The sequence below is a fragment of the Oculina patagonica genome, chromosome 12, assembly GCF_052425735.1.
Source record: "Oculina patagonica isolate OP01 chromosome 12, crgOcupat, whole genome shotgun sequence".
Taxonomy (NCBI): domain Eukaryota; kingdom Metazoa; phylum Cnidaria; class Anthozoa; order Scleractinia; family Oculinidae; genus Oculina; species Oculina patagonica.
The window spans coordinates 11,507,917-11,528,305 of record NC_135769.1 but is presented as its reverse complement, the minus strand read 5'-3'; the positions used below and the strand labels follow the sequence as shown (position 1 = coordinate 11,528,305).

Below are 20,389 nucleotides of genomic sequence, written 5' to 3'. Positions count from 1 at the left end.
CGCGCTTAGTCTTCGCTGAATTTTATCAATCAATAATCAATAAATCAACTCTAGCTATATTTTGTGTTTAATAGATCGGTCAGTGGGTTATGCTAACACAATTAGACGGCTCGCTCTCGGTTTCTTCCGGCTTTTGATAGTTGACTCGGGGCTTCGCCCCTCGCCAACTATCAGCCGATAGAAACCTCGAGCTCGCCGTCTAATTGTTAAATAGTTCCTCGACAGAAACACTCTATTGTTTACATAGAACGTCATTGCGTAGCCAATCTGATGGCGACTTTGCCAAGTAGTCGGTCACTCGGTTTTGCTAATTGCTGATAGTAGAAACTCAGCTGTGTTTTATTGGATATTTGCGAACCTGATTTGCTCTCCCATTGTTTTCCGTTTAACAATTAGACTACGAGCCAGAATTTTCAATGAGCGAATAGTCACCTCGGCTGCGCCTCGTTGACTATAACTCATAGAAAACGACGGTGCGTAGTCTGAACGTTTTAGTAAACTCTAAAGGATTGCAGTCCAAAACCTACAGTTCCATGTACTTTTAAGCCCCCTGTTGTAGAGTTTGTATTTTACGCTCATTTAGGGTATGCTCAAAGTTCACAAAAGAAAAATCCACAAAAGTTTGTACGTTTTGTTACAATCAAGGAATTGCGTTGTACTTTATTGTTATTTTAATTATCAAATGATACAGTAAATGATTTGTCGTCGAGATTATAATCACTTTCCATTCAATGGTAAAAACGGACGACTAATTCCAAGAACCGGGTGACTAAATGAACACTACTTTAAATTTAGAATGACTTTGCAGGTTAAACTTCTTAAATAAAGTACAGACGTACTTGCATGTACTTATAAATTAAATTAGTATATACCACACAAGTGAATAAAGGCTTTCGCGCGCGCTGATTGGTTAACTCGGAGGTGATAAGCAAAGTTCTATTCACCTCCAAGCAGCTAAAGAGAAACAAACTACCTTTGCACGTCGCTTTGTTTACCAAGAGTGATGTTTTGGTCCGCTAGTTATTCAACTTGTGTGGTATATACTAAAACAATTATTCACCTCAGTGTCGGTGAATGTGGTAACTATTTAACTCACCACTTCCCGGCTCGGTAAATATCCACCACTATTCACCTTCACTTCGGTGAATAGTTGTTAACTATTAAAAATGTGAGATTAGACATACCCGATCGATGTCTGTAATATATACACTAAATATTATTGTTATCTACGTAGAAATAAAGATAAACATGGTCCAAAAAAGAAATTCACTCGAGTAGAGTGTTTGTCTAAGTAAGTACTTTACTTAGTAAGTAAGTAAGTAAGTAAGTAAGTAAGTACTTTAGTTAAACACATATGTGACCTCTCACGCGAAAACGTTCCTTAGGACTTGCCGTTTTGAAACGGATAGCCGCGCGTTTGCCGTTGAGTAGCCGTGTGCACGGAAAGGGATGCCGTTTGAGCCTTGTAAGCTATCCGTGTAACATAAATTAAGGGCCGTTTGAGCCGTGGGGCCGTTCCGTGTTAAAAAAAAATGTCAGCCGTTCGAGCCGTGTGGCCGTTCCGTGTGGCCAGGGGCTCGTTCAAAAATGAACGTGTATTCTAAAAATTACAATGTAAAAAAATTAAATATGATTATCTATTCAATAAAAATACAAAAATTAGACTATAAAATTTAAAATTGAAAAACTAGACTATAAAATTAAAAAACTATGTAGACAATAAAATTTAAAAATCTGACGCCTGTCGTCAAACCAATTACATCTGGCCAATCACAACAGGCAAAAATAAGACAATGAACCAATAAGAATTCAAAGCAGAGCCGAGACTCTTGCCATCAGCTGTCATTGCAGTTGTGCGTGGATTGGATTGCTTAGAATATGAATCAGTCTCTGTCCACGTGGTTGTTGGCTTGGGCTGACCAGATACAGTTCCGTTGAATGTTACTGTGGCCCTAACATATGAACTTTGGTTTACATCTGGTCTTTGGATGTCTATAGAAAAAAAAAAAACAAAGTCACTTCAGACTCAAGATTTTTTTCCTTAAAGACAAACGTAGGATTCCATTACTTTTGTTCTCAGATATCACAAGTTTCTCACCAATTAAGGGCCACAAGATTTCCTCCTTCAATCACCAGAGAAATTACTAAAATTTATGAGAGTAAAGATCGGATAATTATCTGTGTGGCGCAGGTAGAAATGTTAAACCAAGGACAAGGAATGATTTGTTAAAGCAAAGAATAATATTAAAGCAGAGACAAGGAGGACAGCTTATTAATTTGCAAATGTCTACGGATTTTAATTTGCAGTGCTGCACCGTACAATGATGAATTTTCTTAAATACAAAAAGTGTTTTTACATTGTAATCTCATTGCAATTTTTATTATAAGTTGTCACTCAAAAGCTTTCTCCAAGTAGGTTCAATAAAAAAAGTTTGTAAAGTTTAAATCGTATCGCATCGTATCCCGTATACGGTGTTGTATTGTGTATTCAGGCCGTAAGGCACTGTTCATTATATCAAGATTTCTGATATTCATCATTTATAGGCATCAGCAATTTGCTACGCACAAGAAACAAATGGGGCACAATTAAATAGAAGATAATATTGAAGATAAAATTGGAGCCAACTGAAAGTATCTCCATCTATAAAAGTAGCTTTAATTTTAGTCCCAGTTGTGCCTGCTCTACAAATGATCTCCAACAGCAGGAATTCGAGTCATGCATGCAAGTTTTAATGATATCCTGTAATTTTATCTACAACTATAAATGTTTTCTTTACTTACCTTGAAGGCTTATTGGAAATCTTTTGTTGCTGCAATAATTATAACCATTGCTTGCTTTGCAAGTGTAGTTACCGAAGTTTGCTTCTTTCAAGGCACCAACCATCAATGTGCAGTTCATCAGTGCAGCTACCGGCGATCCGGCCGGGCATACTTTGACGGCTCTTTCATCTTGTGGATCAAACCATTCAATTCTGTGTGGTCTCGTCTTAGGATTTTTCATCGCCAGCTCATCAGTTTGCCACGCAGTACAAGTCAAATTGATGGTCGAACCAATAGGAAAATTGTCTGATGACGGAGTTGAAGAGATGTTAATCAGAGGTTCACCTGGTCGGGCATGAAATAGTAGATAATATTATAAACAGATCATTAAGTTAATAAAAGTGCGCCTGCATAAAGATCCTGATGTTGAAAACCAAGTTTGACTAAATTATGCCCTTTCGTTTCTTTGTATTTCTTTTCTTATACTCACAACCTCTATTCTCAATGTTACACCATTCCACCTTCCAGGCTGGAATGGTGGAATGGTGTAACATTTCTGAATTTACAATCTTAGTATCAATCCGGCTAGAAATGCTTCGCTTGAGAATGAAATGTGTGCAAATACATTTTTTTACAGTTCACCTTCCAAACAACTTAGAAGCATAAGAATAAATGACGGTAATGGACTGAGCGGAGTCCAGTGTGGTCCTTAAAACCAATCAGATTCGGGAGTGTTGTTATAGTTACGATAAATCGTGCAATCAATCGAAAGAGACGCGGTCCGGTTGTACACGTCAATCTTTGTTCGAATATGCCCCCTTTAGAAAAGCATTTCGTAGAAGCAGCGTCCTCCAATCTCACGTTCTAAACAAGTATTTTAATACTTGTTAAAGTAAGTTTACTTATTTGAAAGAATTATTGATAATCTTACCAGCTTTAGTGTTACAATACTGACACGAGGCAGGTGGAAGAATCGATAAACCACTGGCAACAAGTAATAACAGGAAAAAATTACTCCTGTATTCCGGCCGAGAGGTGTTGGCCATAATTTAACGTCTACAAATACGAATTTTTCTGCTCCAAGTAATCTGAAAGTCAAAATGTCCTGAAAAAATAATAATAACTTTGTTAGCGTGCTAAGATGACCCGTAACAGTATTTCTGCTGGGTTGGGGGTGTTGCGGTAATGCAGGACAGAAGGTAACGATCAAGAAGAAAGCTGATGTATCTATAGCTGATGTATCCGATTCCCACATGGCAATCAGGTAAAGCAGTTTTAGTTTTAGTTTCTTACTTGAGCTTAATGTAACTGTGACTGATGGTCCTCCGTGTATAAATATTTTTTTTTAATAAAATAAAAATAAAATAAGAATGATAAACCAATTTCCCTGCATGCACATGAAAGGAAAACAGAATGAGCGTGAAACCGCAGCAACATAAAATCATCGAAGATATGGACTTCATCTTTCATTCTATAAAAGAGATATGCCGGTGAGAAACATGAAAGAAAGCAACCTTACCTTCTAATAGGTCTTGTAATCCTCAGTATTGATTTGCTTATACACCTAAGAAAAATTCACCCATTTATATAGAGCACAATTTACACCGTATTGGTCATCGTTACGTAATGATGACCAATCGACTCATAGTTCAGAATTAGTTACGACTAAATATATATCTCTAGAAACTTCTTCGTCCAATAGTTATTCTGGCATTTTTTTTTTCCCAGTCATTTTCAAGAATATTTGCATTTGACTTAATATGAACAGGAGCTAAGGTATCTGTATGTTATATATTATTGAATAACATTTGAACTGCCTTCGTCAGTGCTTTAGTATTGCACATTACGTTCTCTGATCTTGGCCTTGGGTCGTAAGTCAATTTTTTTAATTTCTATTGACAACGAGAACAGAAGTTTGCATGAAAAATATGGAAATTTAACGCGTTCAAGTTTTACCAAGTTGAAACAGCTGCTGAATCTTATGTCACTTATTTTGGTAATTTGACCAATTTTGGAAAAAGCATTCGGAATATAGTTTTTTTTTTTAATTATTTAACGCACGTTTTTCAATGACATCATTTCTCGGCCTCGCCATCATTCATTTTGTATTCGAAATTGTCAGATCACTCTGACAATTGCCGTCGATGGAAAATTCCCTAATTTTCTAGATAGTAACGCAGTAGGTAATGATGGCATGACAATTTTAAAATAGGGTAATGAAGTCATATGCTAGAGTGAGATTTTTGCACCCGCTGGAGATTTGCTTTGGGTAAAGATCACGTTAAAAATAAATAAAGTGATGACAAAAAAAATATTTTTGGAGTACAACGACACGCGACTAGTTTATAAAAGAGTATAGTTTGTAGAGTTTTTCAATATTGAAGCAGTAACAAGAGAAGAAGTTTCTTACCTTGAATACAAGACTTGAAACCATGTGTATCGCACAGCAAAATAGAAAATTGCAAGTGGATAAAAATATACTCCAAGCACTACTTCTACGAAACAAAACAGCAGACATTATACAAGATGAATTTGCAAGAGAAATGAATCGCTTAGTGCATGAAGAATTGAGACGGTGTTGTGAAGCTTGCCCGACGAATGAATCTGGTCAAAAGCATCATAATTGCAAGATGACAGAAGAAGAAATTTGGGTTCGCCACTTTGAAAAGGCAAAGACAAGAATCGACCTCGAACGATTGTGGAAAAGAATAAGAAAAGCTGTTCTCATAAATCTTGGTTTTGTTTTGATAGAATCGTGGATGAACTATATGTTTTGTCTTCTGCTTATGGACGAGACGAATGCATTTCTAATCTATAAGAACTATAAGCGAAAACAAAATTAGAGCAGAGGCTGGGTGTCCGAACATGAATGTAAGGATTGTATGAACAACTGATGAGCGAGTTTAGTTATTTTGTCATTTTATTTTACTCTTCACTTGAATGGTAACAGTTTATTTATTTTGCATGAAATGTGTGTGGATTCTCGAACCTTGTTGTTTTCTATTTTTACCAATGTAATCATGCTATAAAATTTATAATTTCATTTTCTCATTCTCCTGCCATGTACCATAAATTATTCTCGTAAATAATTTGATCAATCTTGAAAGAATAGCTCGAAATTGAAAAATACAAAAAAAGGAAGGACAATTTTAGAGTACAGCATAGTTACGATTTTTTAACAGAGAAATATTTACATAATAAAAATATTGAGAAGGACAAACTTGCATTTTTTGTCATAAATTAATCTACGTATGAACAGAATGACATAGTATTTTTCAGTAGCCAGTTCTACAGCTGTTTTACAATTTAAATAACTACTATGAAGTAAAAGATGACATTTAAGCAATGACGAAGAAATGCTAAATTAAAATGCGTCTTTATTTGTAACGACGACCGACGTCAGTTTACATAAGTAATAAATCGAGATTTCTAAAAAAACTTTGTCACATAATATGTATAACGAAATCTGAACATTTTCACTTTTAATATGGTTATTTTTGGCGCAGATAAGTTTTTCTATATTGATCAATACTTATCCATGTCGATTCAAAAATATTTCTTAGTGGAATGGAAGCATTATGTTTTTTTTTTTTGCCGGATCGCAACGCAACTCAACAAAATCATTTGTCGTTGTGAGTAGTGTGTACTACAAACCTTTGAAATGTGATTTAATTTTTTTTTTATATTTGGGCTATTTTAATTCTAAAAACGTCAGATCAGTGCGTTCGAGCCTTTCGTTTGTTTAACCAAATAAAATAATTTGGAAAAATGAAAGGCTAGCATTATTTACCTTTTTCTTTTTTTTTTTTATTAATTTTTAAAAAATATGAAAACCATAAAAAGACAATACTATTTTGGTAAGTGTTTTCATTTGTTACACCAACAAGCTAATTTCAGATTGAAATTACTTATTTCTAATAATACTTTTGCACCACTCCTCGAATCAAAGGTGGCGGATGTGCCAAAATTGCACGTGATCGTACGTCATAGCCGTTTGTTGGCCTTCTACATTTAACTTACTTCGTTTGTTGACCATTAAAAATGTACGGGAGGGGGGGGGGGGGGGGGCGAGTAAAAATTGCTCCCACTGAACAATAACAGTAAACGTTTGTACTGTCGAGTCCGTATAAAATTCAACAGCAGCTATTTTGATTTCCTTTTAGCAACAATTTGAGTGCCGCTGTGGGCGCCCAGCGCTGGCATCTCGTTCAAACAGTTCTTATTTATCGCCGTGTCCTCCTATCTTTATCTCCTCCTCCTACCTGCTTATTAACAAACTTCGCATCATGTGCCCTTAATTAATTTGGCAAAATTTAGCGTCATCGATCTTTTGGCAGCCTTCTTCTGGATATCAGTCTTATGGTTTTCAACACTTTTTTAAGCTCTATTACTGGCTCACAACGTTTTTAAAGTTTTTTCTGCCTGTGAATGACATTACTGAAACTTGTGCCTCTTGAACAATGTGAAAAGCAACTGGGAAATTTTGGCCACTGTTTCAGAACACATTTTTCAATCCATGCATTTAATAAACGCTCACGATATCATTGCTTTTGTTGTCACCTGATGTCGTTGCAACCCATTTCACGGTAGTGCAAGCGAAGCATTCCAATTTCAATATATAGAGGATATTACGCGTGGCGAGAAGATATGAATTTTATGTTCGAGTGGCAGAAACGATATCTCACGAGTGGGCGTAGCGAAATCGGACTTGACAAATCGTCAAGGTTTCTATTATCGTGTTATCGTTCTTAACTTTATTGGAAAACTCATTCTTTTTCGATGCTTAAAAAAGGCCTAGTTCAGACGTCGTGCTTCTGCCGTGTCGAACTAAATTGCAATTAGGTTCGACTGTAGCACGGCAGAAGCACGACGTCTGAACTAGGCCTAACAAAACCTTCGTGTCGATGCTTGCTAACAACAAACGACACAAAACCAAGTTCATTCAACAAAGAAGAAAAGGCGCGAATCGTGACGTCAATGAGCGATATGCTACTCGCAAGAGTCTCAAAGGAAAATACGCCACTCGGGTCCAGGATGGAGTGGCGTATGGAATCTACGAGTGGTTTAGCTCCCAGATTTTTAAAACACTCTCCTCCATATAATAATTATATATATATATATATATTTTTACAATGTTGACGTAGTAAAAAATGCTTCGCGCGAGGTGTACGTACATATCGTCGGTTTTACATCTCCACGTCGATCAATAATTGTTGGCTACACATTTACATCTACATACATTATAAAAAGGAGACAGAAAAATATTTTTATGCTCTTTATTTTAATTGGTTATTTTACAGCAATATATTCTTCGCGCCTTCGTCAGATACAAATAATTGTTTATTCTACCTTACACGACAAGAAAACAAATTAAAAATCAAATTTTATCCGGCTCATGTCAATTAATAAAGTTTGACACGTTTTAAAGCTTGTTTATAAACGTTTTCTTAACTTTCTTTCTTCAAATATCTTATTCAAGCTAATGTATCCGAGAAGATCGTGTTACAAAAGTGAAGGGAATAGTTTCCTGTTAATGTTGCTATATTTCTGAGATGACAAAAAAAGTACCCGGATGAGGCCATTTTGGATCAAATGCCGTCAAGGACAGACTGCCATCTTTGATATTAGCAGCAATGTACTGGTCACTTTCCTCATCTTTCAGTGCTTTGAATGGTCCACTTAAGTCATCTGGCATTAAAGTGGCTGCACCTGTCACTGGATAATTCTGATTATTTGGGGGAACCTGTCATAGAAATGTAAAATGTCACCATCGATCGTCAGGTTGATGTTATAAAATGTTAATATCAACATATCAGCTGCAAACACGTCGCAGTTTCGAAACTACAACAACAACCATGTAACGCGGCATTTACTTGCCAAAAAATGTAGAAGAAATAAAACAGTAAATAAAAGTATATTAATTAGGCAAAAAACTATTAAGAATAGTGAAAACCAAACGAATTGACGGGAGTATTCAACTCGAGGAAAGATGTATCTTATTATTAAAATAAACGAGCAGAATAGAAACTTGAGGATAGATATATCTTTATCTTCTTAATTATAAACCAACACAACAATTAGAAAAAAGGAGGTTCTATAATAGAAGGGGTGGCATATTACCAAACGTGCTTCGAAATCCTATATGGTTTATTGGCAACCTTAAACCCATGGAGCTCCTTCGTCGTGATGTTGTATATTTGCATTGAAATTGGAAATCAAAGTTCACTATTAGCCTTGTATAATTTGTCATTACTCTTTATTTCTTATGTCAATGTTTTTGCTTGCAATGCCCTAACGATATTCTTAAAGTGCAATAGCCATTATCTTTTTAATCTATTGCTGTTTTCGCGGCAAAACTTACAATTGGTTATTATGGTCGGCCTTTTTTTCGACTTTCACTCAACGACGGCGTTTTAATAATTATTCTGTTAGCTGTATTAAACCTCGTTCCTGAACATTTTTCCTGTTCCGAATGCATAGTAAATAAACACCCAGCACTAGCTCTTTTTTCACTCATCAACATAGCTTTAGCATCTTCATTGCCAAATTAAAATAATGTGACGAGCACATTTTTTATTTTTTTTTAACTTACCTCAAATGCAGTGAAGGTATTACCCAAGGCGTACGTCTTCTTCGTTCCATTACAAAAGAACTCGAACACAAATTGCCATAAAGTTTTTTTCCTTCTAGAGATCTCTTTGGCTGTCAATATACCTGAATCGTGACAGAGATAAAGCAGTAAGATGTAACAAAATGATCAACAAACAGAGTCTATATTAGAAACTCCATAAATTTATATTTAATTTGTTAAGGATAGCGGTGGACACGTTGATGTAATGAATTTAACAAATCGACTACATTTTTTCATAGAAATGACGTCAAAAAATGTTTAAAACTCAGTTGGAATCACGAGCCGTAAGGTGAGTGGTTAGGGCTTTCCACAAGGTGCTCGTAAACTTTTTGGCAACTTTTCATATTTGGAGCAACTTTTTCTACTTCGAGCAACTTTTTTCCTCTCGAGCAACTTGTTGAGTTTTTGAGCAATTTCCGACCGAAGATCTCCGAAGATTATCCGAGTGTTGTTCAAAGACCATACGAATGCTTCCGAATATTACGATGTTTGCCGAAAATTGTCGAGGAACATCTGAAGACCCTCGGCTTATTCTGCATTAAAATATTACAAACCTCGTCCGCAAACATGACGTCATTGAAATTTTCCCCTTAAAATATGTTATTTAGATAGTTCTTATGCTGTAAAATTGCATAAAACTGCTTAGAAATATTACCCATATAGGGAAAATTAGCATATATTTAGAGAAATTCTCTTGATTAGAAGCAGCGTTTTGGATTTTTTGGAGCAACTTTCGAGCAACTTTTATTAACAGAAGCAACTTTTTTGGATTTTTGAAGCAACTTTTGAGCAACTTTTTGAGAAATTACGGGCAACTTTTTGGGAAATCTCGAGCAACTTGTGGAAAGCCCTATGAGTGGTTCCCCTGCGAAGTTTTGGGCATTTATAACGTCATTCCTATGTTCTGTAAAAGTGTAGACCCATTCTCGTCCCCATAACCCTTTCGTTTATCTTAGTCGGCTGGTCCTCGGGACGAGAAAACGAAAGGCTCTGAGGACACATGATTTCTAGTCCTAGATTCAAGGACTTCCTGTCCTCAAGTATGCAGTCATGACGTTTCAAAAGAATGCACGAGAGAGTCGTTACGTTTTCGACTTCCGTTTAGGGATTCTTTGTTCCAAACAGCCAATCAAAAAATTCGAATTAAGTCAAAAATCCTATGTCCCCAGAGTAGGCATGAATAGATTGTGCCGGTAAATTCAGGAAAAGTTGCTTCACAATATACCTAAAAGTTGCTCTAAAGTTGCTCAAATATCAAAAAGTTGCCACCAAAATTAAGAAAAGTTACTTGCTCTCTAGAGTGAATTTTGCGTTTTCTAGAATTGAAGCGCTTGCAGGTTTACTAAGAGTTGCCCCAAATGATTGCGATGCCATAAGTGACTCGCACTTCAGCAAATACCAAGATGGCCGGCGGCAGGCTCTATGTTGCAGCGAGTAACCGCTGGATTTAAGCGCTCGTTAGATAGATAGCCTCCCACGCAGTAGTTCTTAGGGGCGATCGTGTTTCACTCCTCTCCACGAACGCCTGCTTAACCGAGGCCAACATTCCTTTCCGCTGCTCAGCCAATGAGATTTTACCTACCAAAATCCGGAGGGTTGACCTTGACCTTGACTGCAAGACGCTCTTCGCGGAACGAGAGAGCTGTTTAGCACCTTGTACGTGTGCTTCCAAGTTTAGGATGTTTCGCTTAAATTCATTCAGATGAAAGCAATTTTTGAATTTCTGTCTACGGTTAATCGCTTGCTTTATATCAAACTTGTCTTGTCCTTTGCTTTTCGACAGTCTCACCGATTCGTTGGCTCCGTTGGGATTTTGCCGTTCGAGAAAATATATTTGGTGCGTTGTTCATTTATCATTTTAAATGCGTTTCCTCGAAGGAAAAATATTTTTCGCAACCATAAAATCGAAGGACCGTCAAACTATCGACGGGAAAAAATACAAAGCTAGCCTTTTAACACAATATTCAACCTTGAGAATCGTCCGAGGGCAAGTATATCACCGAATGAAACCATTAATTCACCGGCCGCGCGGTGAATTATAGTATTGTGGTCACTATTTCTAAGCTCTACGCGTTCGTCAACTTGGTCGGTTCATTGTTGTTTTACCCTTCGATTTATTAACTCGGAAATACTAGAGATCTCTTCTTTGAAGCAATGCAGATCCACTGTGTTGATATTTTGTTGATGTTCTCACAGATTGTCGATTGGAATATATGTAGGCGAGGAAGATCAACTGCACTTTTCCTAAAACTTCTAACCCATCCAGTTCCAGCAGATGACTTAATCAAAGCGTTGCACAAATAGCACTTGAATTATTCCAATCGATAATTTTTGTTTTAGCCATCGTAAAATCCATAACTAAAGTAAAATACGGTACTGTACTTCAAGCCCGCATGCCGCATCTCCGCGATCATTTTAATTGTTTACCGACAGACAATACCTCAATGGTGATTGGTAGGTTGTCTGGCGAATAAAACAATGGGAAAGGAATGTTGGCCTCGGTTAAGCAGGCGTTCGTGGGGAGGAGTGAAACACGATCGCCCCTAAGAACGACTGCGTGAGAGGCTAAGATAGAAAGCCTCTGTCCAGATTTCGTGGGCGTAAAGCAAGTGTTAATTTTATTGTCATTTTATTGTATATCCTTAGTTTTAATAAAATCAGTTTTGATAAAATCAGTTTTAATAAAATCCTTCGAAATGAAACGATCTTTTATAGTTTGGATCGGCGCGCCCGCATGTAACAGCTCGTAAGTGCCAGTTGACGTTATCCAATGTGTAGGAAATTTCAAAGTTCGCCACAAAAAGTCCAGTTGACATTTTAAAACATGCTGGATGTTGGTTTTGGAAAATTTTCAAAAGTTTCTTTAGTTTTTCGAAATTTGCCTTAAGTTGCGTCACAGGCTAGATGCCATTGCCATAGTCTATACTCTCATCGACCATTTCTCTCGAGTCTCGACCAAAGAGCGCTCGAGAATTTTTTAAGTTATTGTATAAAGTGCATTGGATTACGCATCAAGCCACTCGTGTTCACGCGCTGGCCGACTTACTGTGTTTTACCATTGGAAAGTCACTTTACTATCACAATTCCTCCCTCGAGCCAGAGGTGTATTGGGTACTATAGATCTGTCAGCGTAATCTAACAAAATACTAGCGGATAACCATCGATATCATCCAGTGGTTTGCAGTGACCTAGTAGCTTCGTGCAACAAATAAGCCTTGGCAATGTGGACTAGCTGGCCCTAGTTCGATAAACTAAATGCGAACTCGATTGGTTTTAGTCGATTGCCTTACACATGTCCTTACTACTTAATAAAATCACGTATCACGAACACAGGTCAATATTTGAATTTGTTTACCTTCTATGACAAAACGTTCGAAATAAAAGAAGATAAGTTGCAAGAAAAAAAAAAATTCAAATACACCAAAGAAAATAGCTGTAACTTACAAGAGCCTTCATCTCCCGTTCCATCTTCATCTCCTGTTCCAGTACATGTGATACTCGTTTTGTCATTCTCTATTTTCAGACCAAATCCGATACTTTTGGTCGTGGTTCATCGTGGAATCAGCTGCAGAATCAGTCTTTCTGTTTAAAAAAATTAAATACATTCCTGTGGCATGAGTGTTTCCAAAGCTATCGCTGCTCTGGAAGATATTTCAAAATGCTCGACGTCAAAATAATTTCAGTACATGTATGTGCTGCTTTACAGACCACAAATGGTTCATGGCATATTAAAAAAATTCAAATTCAAGTTTAGACATATTAAAGTTAAAGTCGAAGTTAAAGGCTACTCTACCTACCAATGGCCTTCCAATCCTCTAAAATGAATAAAAACAGTGAAGTGAACGGACCCTTTTATCCATTCGGTGGACCGGAAGACTTCTTGGAATAGGCAGAACTACTTCTTGGACGTGTACACTCTTTTCTTAGAAATTAAAAAATTTCGTTCTGTTTGCCCTTACGAAACTGTTTCATTTTAATGTCGACACAGATGAACGTGTTTCACAAAACACTGAATAAGTCACGATTTAACTCGTTCCTTTTATGGTGTGAAAAAATGTTTCGTTTTGTACTTTCATTTAGTACCATAATGTGCTCTAAAAAGTTGTACGAAAGTACAACAATTGCAAAATAGTCGATTTTAGCGATCGCTATACATCCCAAAAGATGCCAAAACTAGTGTTTGCTCGTTTTCAGTTTTTTAGAAGAATTATTTTTATTCATGTATTTCTGGCTTTTTGACTCGTAACTTTGTTTGTTAGAAATAATCAATTTGCGTGTACATATGTATCAGCAAACTTGACATTGAATTAATTTTTCTCTTGTAAATTACTCGGATAATCTCATTTCATCCACCGCCTCCAGTGGAAGAGGATCACGGGAAACTTGTTTTGCGTTCTTCCTTATTCCCAGGTTCCCAGCAGATCAGGGAGTATGATCAAACAATTATGAATATTTTGGTGAAAAAATCAATGCAAGATCAAACTTTTGTTCTTGACAGAACAGTTATAATTGTTCTCTGCATAATATATAGATTTAGGCAAGCCTAAAAGCGGAGCTCCCCGGTTATTTGCCTTTTATACTTTTTTTAGACCGATTTTCATATTCATGTTATTATCTTTATATATTATATGCATCATTGTTCACCATGAACAACAGCACCAAATAAGAGCAAAAATAATTGATCAATCAAAAAGGATTATCAATTAGCAGTAAGTTTTCTTAACCCTCGGATGTACAGTTGAATCTCGATAACTCGAACTCACAAAAAATTTAACCTCTCACTAACTAAAACCTTTTTCGAATTCCCCTTAAGGTCAAGTTTTTAAATAATTTTACACTCGCTAACTCAAACCTCCGATATTTCGAACAATTTTCGATTCCCTTAAAGGTTCGAGTTATTGGGATTCAACTGTACAAGACCATCACCATCATTCTGTACCCCCGCCATCGGACAAGGGGTTGGGGGGGCTTGGAGACCCTCCCCAGAGTTTTCATCCTATTAAGGGGCAGTGAAATACATGTACTTTTGCACTGAGTAGAAAGCCCGTAGCATACTCCACAAGATGACATAATTTTTGTTGGCTGTGACGTCAATATAGCTGTCATCTTGATGCAAAATCAAGCTAGAATGCTTATGGAATGCAAAACAAATCAAATCGTACCATTTTATTTAAAAAAAAAAAATGAAAAAAAAAAAAAAAAATAAAGAAAAATGTTAAACATGACGATTTTTCGCCAGACCTCATTATAATTATGGCATTGCCATGCAACATCAAATATCATGAACATATGATTTGACACATGAAAATTTCTGCAAGGTATGAATGAACAACTACTGAAAAATACAGCATTGTAGAGTACCGTATTTATTCGATTAAACGCCTCCCTCGAATAAACGGCGCAGATAAGGGCACAAATATTAATGAACGCCGCCCTCAAATACACGTTGCATCATGATGTAGCGTTTATTCCAATAATAGAGTCCAAAAGCAAATGTAATAGTAATCAAGTTTGAACCAAGCCTCAAAAGAAATGATGGCTTGATGCGTAATCCAATGCACTTTATACAATAACTTAGAAAATTCTCGAGCGCTCTTTTGTCCTTGGTTAATGCCTTTTCAGACGAGCACTAAAAACATTTTTCTGTTTTTAAAATTCAAATGTTCAGTTACCATTCTATTGTTAGCAAGAATAAAATTGAATTTGAAATAAACGCCGCCCTCATATAAGCGCTGGCCTTGCCTGCGCGTTTAATCAAAAATTAAATTAAAAATTTTGAAAAAAAAAAAGTTTGGTGGCATCCACTCCCCCCCCCCCCCCCCCCCCCCCCCCCCCATGTACATGTATGTCCGAGGTTTAACTCTCAAAGAGGAGATAGAACAAAGAAAATGTTGTTCTAGTTCCGGCTGGTATGTTCCAGCTGTACACATAGCATACAACTGGAAAGTTTACATGCAGCTTCCCCCCCTCCCCGAAATGGACACCCTTTGTTATAGAACGGTGACAATAATTATTATAAGTACATTATACAACACAAGTGAATACAATGTAGAGCTTTTCGTGCGCGCTGATTGGTTAACTCGGAGGTGATTTGCAAAGTACTTTTCACCTCACTGCAGCTAAAGAGAAACAGACTGCCCTCGCGCATCGCTTTGTTTACCAAAAGTGATGATTTAGTCCGCTTGTTATTCAACTTGCGTGGTACATATTAAAACAATTATTTACTTGAGCATTGGTGAATGTGGTGGATATTTACCGCTTCGCGGCTTGGTAAATATCCACCAATATTCATCTCCACTACGGTGAATAATTGTTAATTATTGCCCAATACCAAAAATAACAGCTTTCTGCTAGCACACCAGACTAAAAGCTAGCTGCAAGCCAAAATAGTGACATTCTGTTATTCTGACAAATACATGTACATGTAGGGTCCCCCAAAACCATAGCACCTTCTTCCCTAATTATATGAGTACTGTCCCTTTCTCCTTTCACTTATTTACACATAATACAATCTATAGCTGTGTTCAATGTTATATCATTTGAAGACTTAGTTTGGTTTTGTTAAAGTCAAAATGTGCCTAGGAACAATAAATATTTCATCAGTTAATTATTGTATTGCAACATACAATGTTACTGAATTTTGAGATTGATGAACTGTGTTTCTCATTTATTACTGTTCTTCACAGTGTGAGCACTGAGAATTAAGGATAATTTTTATGTTGTGCTATCAGAAATGCTTTAAGAAATATACAAGATTGTACCACAACTGGCTTTTTTTTTCATTAACTTTAAAATTACACCTGTCCATATAAGTACATTAAGTATTAGTTGTACATACAATGAAGAGATAATATAATAATCTGAATGTTCATTTATCTCTCCCTGTGCCTGCAGCTCTCTGAGGAAATCCTGGTACTTGTGTTAACCCTGAAAAATCAAAAAAGACAGATAAAATTTTGTTGATTATCATTGGCATTAATATTTATAATTCCAAAGTTATTCAAATCACTGATCTACAGATACAATGTATAGGGAAATATTTTCCAATTTTTGGCTGGGCCAGGGACTGTGTTGAGGGATATGTTCAGAACCAAAAAAAATCCTTTCACAGTGAGTATATCAGCATAACTGCTTTCAACCTACTGAAAAAATTATTAGTGCTTTTAATAAGACCCGGCACATGCCAGGGCTTTGGTGAGTGTTTTGGGGTGAGCCACTGGCTAAAATTCATGAGTTCCCTACAAAATGAATGAGGTATCTTAAGAGTCTTATGTTACTCTATGACAGGTGCTGCTGAAAGCACTGTCTGATTAACTTCATAAAGGCTTGCATATTCTCCCCAAAACTTTTATCAGGGATGTAGCTAAGCATAGGCGTACGGGTCGGGGGGGCAGGGGGGACTGCAGTCCCCCCCAAATTTTGGGCAACTCACATTTTTTGGGCAGCAAGGGAAATTTGGGCAAAGCCAGATTTTAGCAGGTATCACTCACAATATGAACCACGTAAGGAAACTCTAAAAAATTATCAAATAGATCATTCTCTTGCAGGCCCCAGCATTTCTAAAACAGTCATGTAGCCTCATCCGCGCACAGGACGAAAACTCGCGCACATTTTCTGCTCAGCTTCCAGAATCTCGTCGTCGATGTTGTGTAAAATGTAGCAATGCGAAGAAGCTTTCTTTATCAGGTGTTAAACTGTGACAGATATTTGCAGCACGGTGCCCAACAGTAAAAAAATGTTTTACAAAGATCCCCTTCACTATTAACCAGAAACTCATCAGGTGCTAAGCAACCACTGTCTCATGTGAATTTAAAACACGCCGACTTCAGGTTAAAATAGAGAATATCTATCTCTTCGAAAAAAAAAACTTCATCGTGTTCTGCAGAACGATCATTCAGTGTGTTGCGCAGATTGAAAACTTACCTCCGCAGCATTTTATGGGGTGACAACGTGTCAGTAAGGCCGAGTAAAAAAAAAAAAAAAAAACAAATGTTTCTCGTCCCCGCCCGCTTCATTTTTCGGGGCCGTTTCTCTCTTTTTATTATTTGTTTTTTTGAAAAGTAAGAACGAACAAAAACCAACAATGTTTACTTTTTCTGCGTTTTAATACAAACTAAGGCCCAAAACTTTTAATCCTTGATACGCTACTGTCAATTACTTTGCAGGATTTATTTTGGAAGTTTGCTTCTGGCCTGGAGAATTTGACGATGAGGGAAGAGTAGTATCTTCCTGATGTTTTTAACCGTGTATAAAGAAATGTAATAAATAAATAAATATAATAAATAAAAAACATTAGTGTCACAAATTAGTGTTAGTTTTATAGAAATCCGGAAGAGAAACATTTGTTTTCTACTTGTCCTAATTTATCAATTCATTACTCAGTAATAAATTGTCATCGCACTTATTAGCATTTAGTGGGCATATTCCAACTCTGTAGTCAACAATGACATGGATCGTATTGTTGATATCTTCGGCCGTCGAAATGGTAGAGACAGCTATTTCTTTTAACATGTTTTATGAGCTCATATGATAGATTTTTATGTAAGAATTTTTCACTTCATTTGCAGGCATGTGTTAGTGCATCGTATGACCCCCTTTTCTCTTCGATTGTTTCGTAAAAATTTGGGCAACTTGCAATATTTTTTTGGGCAAATGTCTCACCGCCCCCCCCTGGTAAAAAATTGCCCGTACGCCTATGTAGCTAAGAGACACTTTGCAGGCACATCAACAAGCCCAGCTGTCTTTTCTAGCCTTAGCAGCTCTAAAAGTTTAGTAAGTCTTTGCTTTTATGTGAAATTTCAGCTGAATTCAAGTTTTCTTTCTACATTTGCCTAGTACCACAACAAGATAAACAGGTCAATTTGCACTTCTTCTACAAAATCATTACAAGTATTCCAGTAATTTGTCAGGTCATGTAGCAGATCTTGTTAGGTTTTTGCCCTCAAACCCCTCCCCTGCCCCCTCTTTTCTTGAGCAATGGTAACAGTTTATTTACATTTGCTTTTACATGTAAATTGTGTACTAAATTCCTCAATAGAGGCAGAATTTTAAGGAAACAATAATTCTTACTGTTAACTTATTCTTATAAAGGAAATGTAATTATCTTCTTCTGTTCTAAGTAGCATAACGGTGTATTTAGTTTATTTTAAGTAGCTTGTTGTCAACAAATAAAGTCATGTTTTATATCTAAAAAAAGTCACAATACATTACATTTATTTAAAACTAGCTATGGTACATGTACATCCAAGCCATGCCACAGGCTATTGTGCAATATATGCATATGTATGAGTGTTATACTAGCCTTGTTATACTAATACGCCCCCTCTTTCGCCTCCCCTTTTAACTCGCATAAACATTACACCTGTTCGCACCAAATAAACACATATGGTGCATGTAATTTTTCTCCTGAAAACACTGCTTTTTATTCCTGAAGATAAAATAACTGAATGTAAATGCTCTCAAAATGTTTTTATATGTTGGTGTCAGAATGTGGGAAATGCATTCGAAAAGGCCAAAATTTGTAAAATTTTCTTGGGTCAGCACGTGTGTTTGGATGTACATGTACATGTAAGAACAAATTAAAATTCTAAATTTAAGACAAAATTAAAATCTCTTATAGTCCCATGGGGTTGACTGGATTTTTCAAATACAGACACTACCCAGTGTTTGTTTGTCCATGTTGTCAGTTGCATGCATAAATGAACAGGTACATTAGAGATAAAATGAGATGCACAAGTCATTTTAGAATATGTATTAAAGACTAAATTAAAATCCCTCAGTTTCCAAAGGGATGAATAAAGTTTCATTTTTAAATGACAAAGGTCATGCTGTTCTTTCTTGTTGTTATTCTCTTAGAGAAAAACAATGGCCCCAAAACAAACAGAAAACTCTACAATTGTTTTTACACTGAGTATGACCCATACTTTACACAAAAAAGCACAAATTATCATCTAATGAATTTCAATTGTTTTGATATCTGTACATTGGGCAACTCCTGCCACTTTCAGTATTTAACCATGGAAATCTAACACTTGACATCAGCTTGAATTACTCCATAAGCTTCGAATTCAGTACAAATGCACAATCTCGCGAAAATATAAGCATTGCATTTTCAACATGCGTTTTTACATGGTTTTATAATGTAGAGTGAATAACTTGTCTGTTGTGTATTATTTGCTATCCTATGTTTACATTGTAATGGCTCTTGAAAAAATGAAGACGAAAGCAGTTCTCAGACAGTATCAATGAAACTGGAATTAGAGTCCAAATACATGTACTTTGGATGACATTTCATCGAGGAAAACATTTCTAAGTTGACTATTTACATTATGAAACGCAAATCAATCTACCTCTTTCCGGAAACACCAAATTGGAGAAGAGACCTGTTTCTCGATTACTGTTACCAAACTACAAACAGTTCAGTAAGCTAAGGGAAAGCAACCAGGCAAAATCCTCGACATTTGAGAAGCGAATGCCTACTAGTCAGTTGAAAAATGCTAGCATGCATATGGTGCTGATTAATCATTTACTTTGAAAATTCTAAACGCCGAAGTAAGAACGTTGACAAGTCAAATTTTCCAGAAATGAATAAGCCTATTATTTTATAACTTAACTTTTAATACTCACATTCTCCAAAACGTCGTTCGTTTTGTTTCTGAACTCTCTTTGCTTTTCTCTCTCGCGTTGCTCCTCGCTACTTCGTTACCTCTTTTTAGCTGGGCTCTTTCATGCTCTCTTCGTCGTTGTTGTTCGCTACTATTCACGTCGCAGATCGCTTTTTCCCCGAAGTTCACTTCGCTCTACTCTCGTTTGTTAACATCGACACAACAAGAGATTAGAAAAAATAAGTTTTTCTCGAGTTTGAAGCTTTAGACCGGCTGAATAAACGTATTGAATCTAGAGACTCAAGTCGTTTTGAAAGCTTCTTTGCAAAATTAAGAATTGAAAATCTTTGCCTACTACATTTTCCCGCCAACAAACGCGAGCTCCCCAGAAGAC

At 36.5% G+C, this 20,389-nt stretch overlaps 2 protein-coding genes across 3 annotated transcripts; both read right to left on the bottom strand.

Annotated features, from left to right (window-relative positions):
• Positions 1–581: 581 nt before the first annotated feature.
• Positions 582–4,317, bottom strand: LOC144632570 (uncharacterized). Of its 2 annotated transcripts, XR_013566920.1 has the most exons (5): positions 4,280–4,317; positions 3,692–3,865; positions 2,782–3,105; positions 1,133–1,992; positions 582–944 (listed from the first exon to the last, which is right to left on the bottom strand). XR_013566920.1 is itself a non-coding variant. In XM_078491241.1 (4 exons), the coding sequence occupies exons 2-4, from the start codon at positions 3,804–3,806 to the stop codon at positions 1,757–1,759; spliced, it is 675 nt and encodes a 224-aa protein (XP_078347367.1). In that variant the 5' UTR covers positions 3,807–3,865; positions 4,280–4,317; the 3' UTR covers positions 587–1,756. The 2 variants fall into 2 exon arrangements, 1 of the variants encoding a protein (XP_078347367.1); XM_078491241.1 differs by having other exon boundaries at positions 587–1,992.
• A 3,705-nt stretch (positions 4,318–8,022) lies between these two features.
• On the bottom strand, positions 8,023–17,325 carry LOC144633410 (uncharacterized). Its single transcript, XM_078492288.1, has 4 exons — positions 17,315–17,325; positions 12,836–12,927; positions 9,353–9,474; positions 8,023–8,503 (listed from the first exon to the last, which is right to left on the bottom strand). The coding sequence occupies exons 1-4, from the start codon at positions 17,323–17,325 to the stop codon at positions 8,300–8,302; spliced, it is 429 nt and encodes a 142-aa protein (XP_078348414.1). The 3' UTR covers positions 8,023–8,299.
• Positions 17,326–20,389: the final 3,064 nt, after the last annotated feature.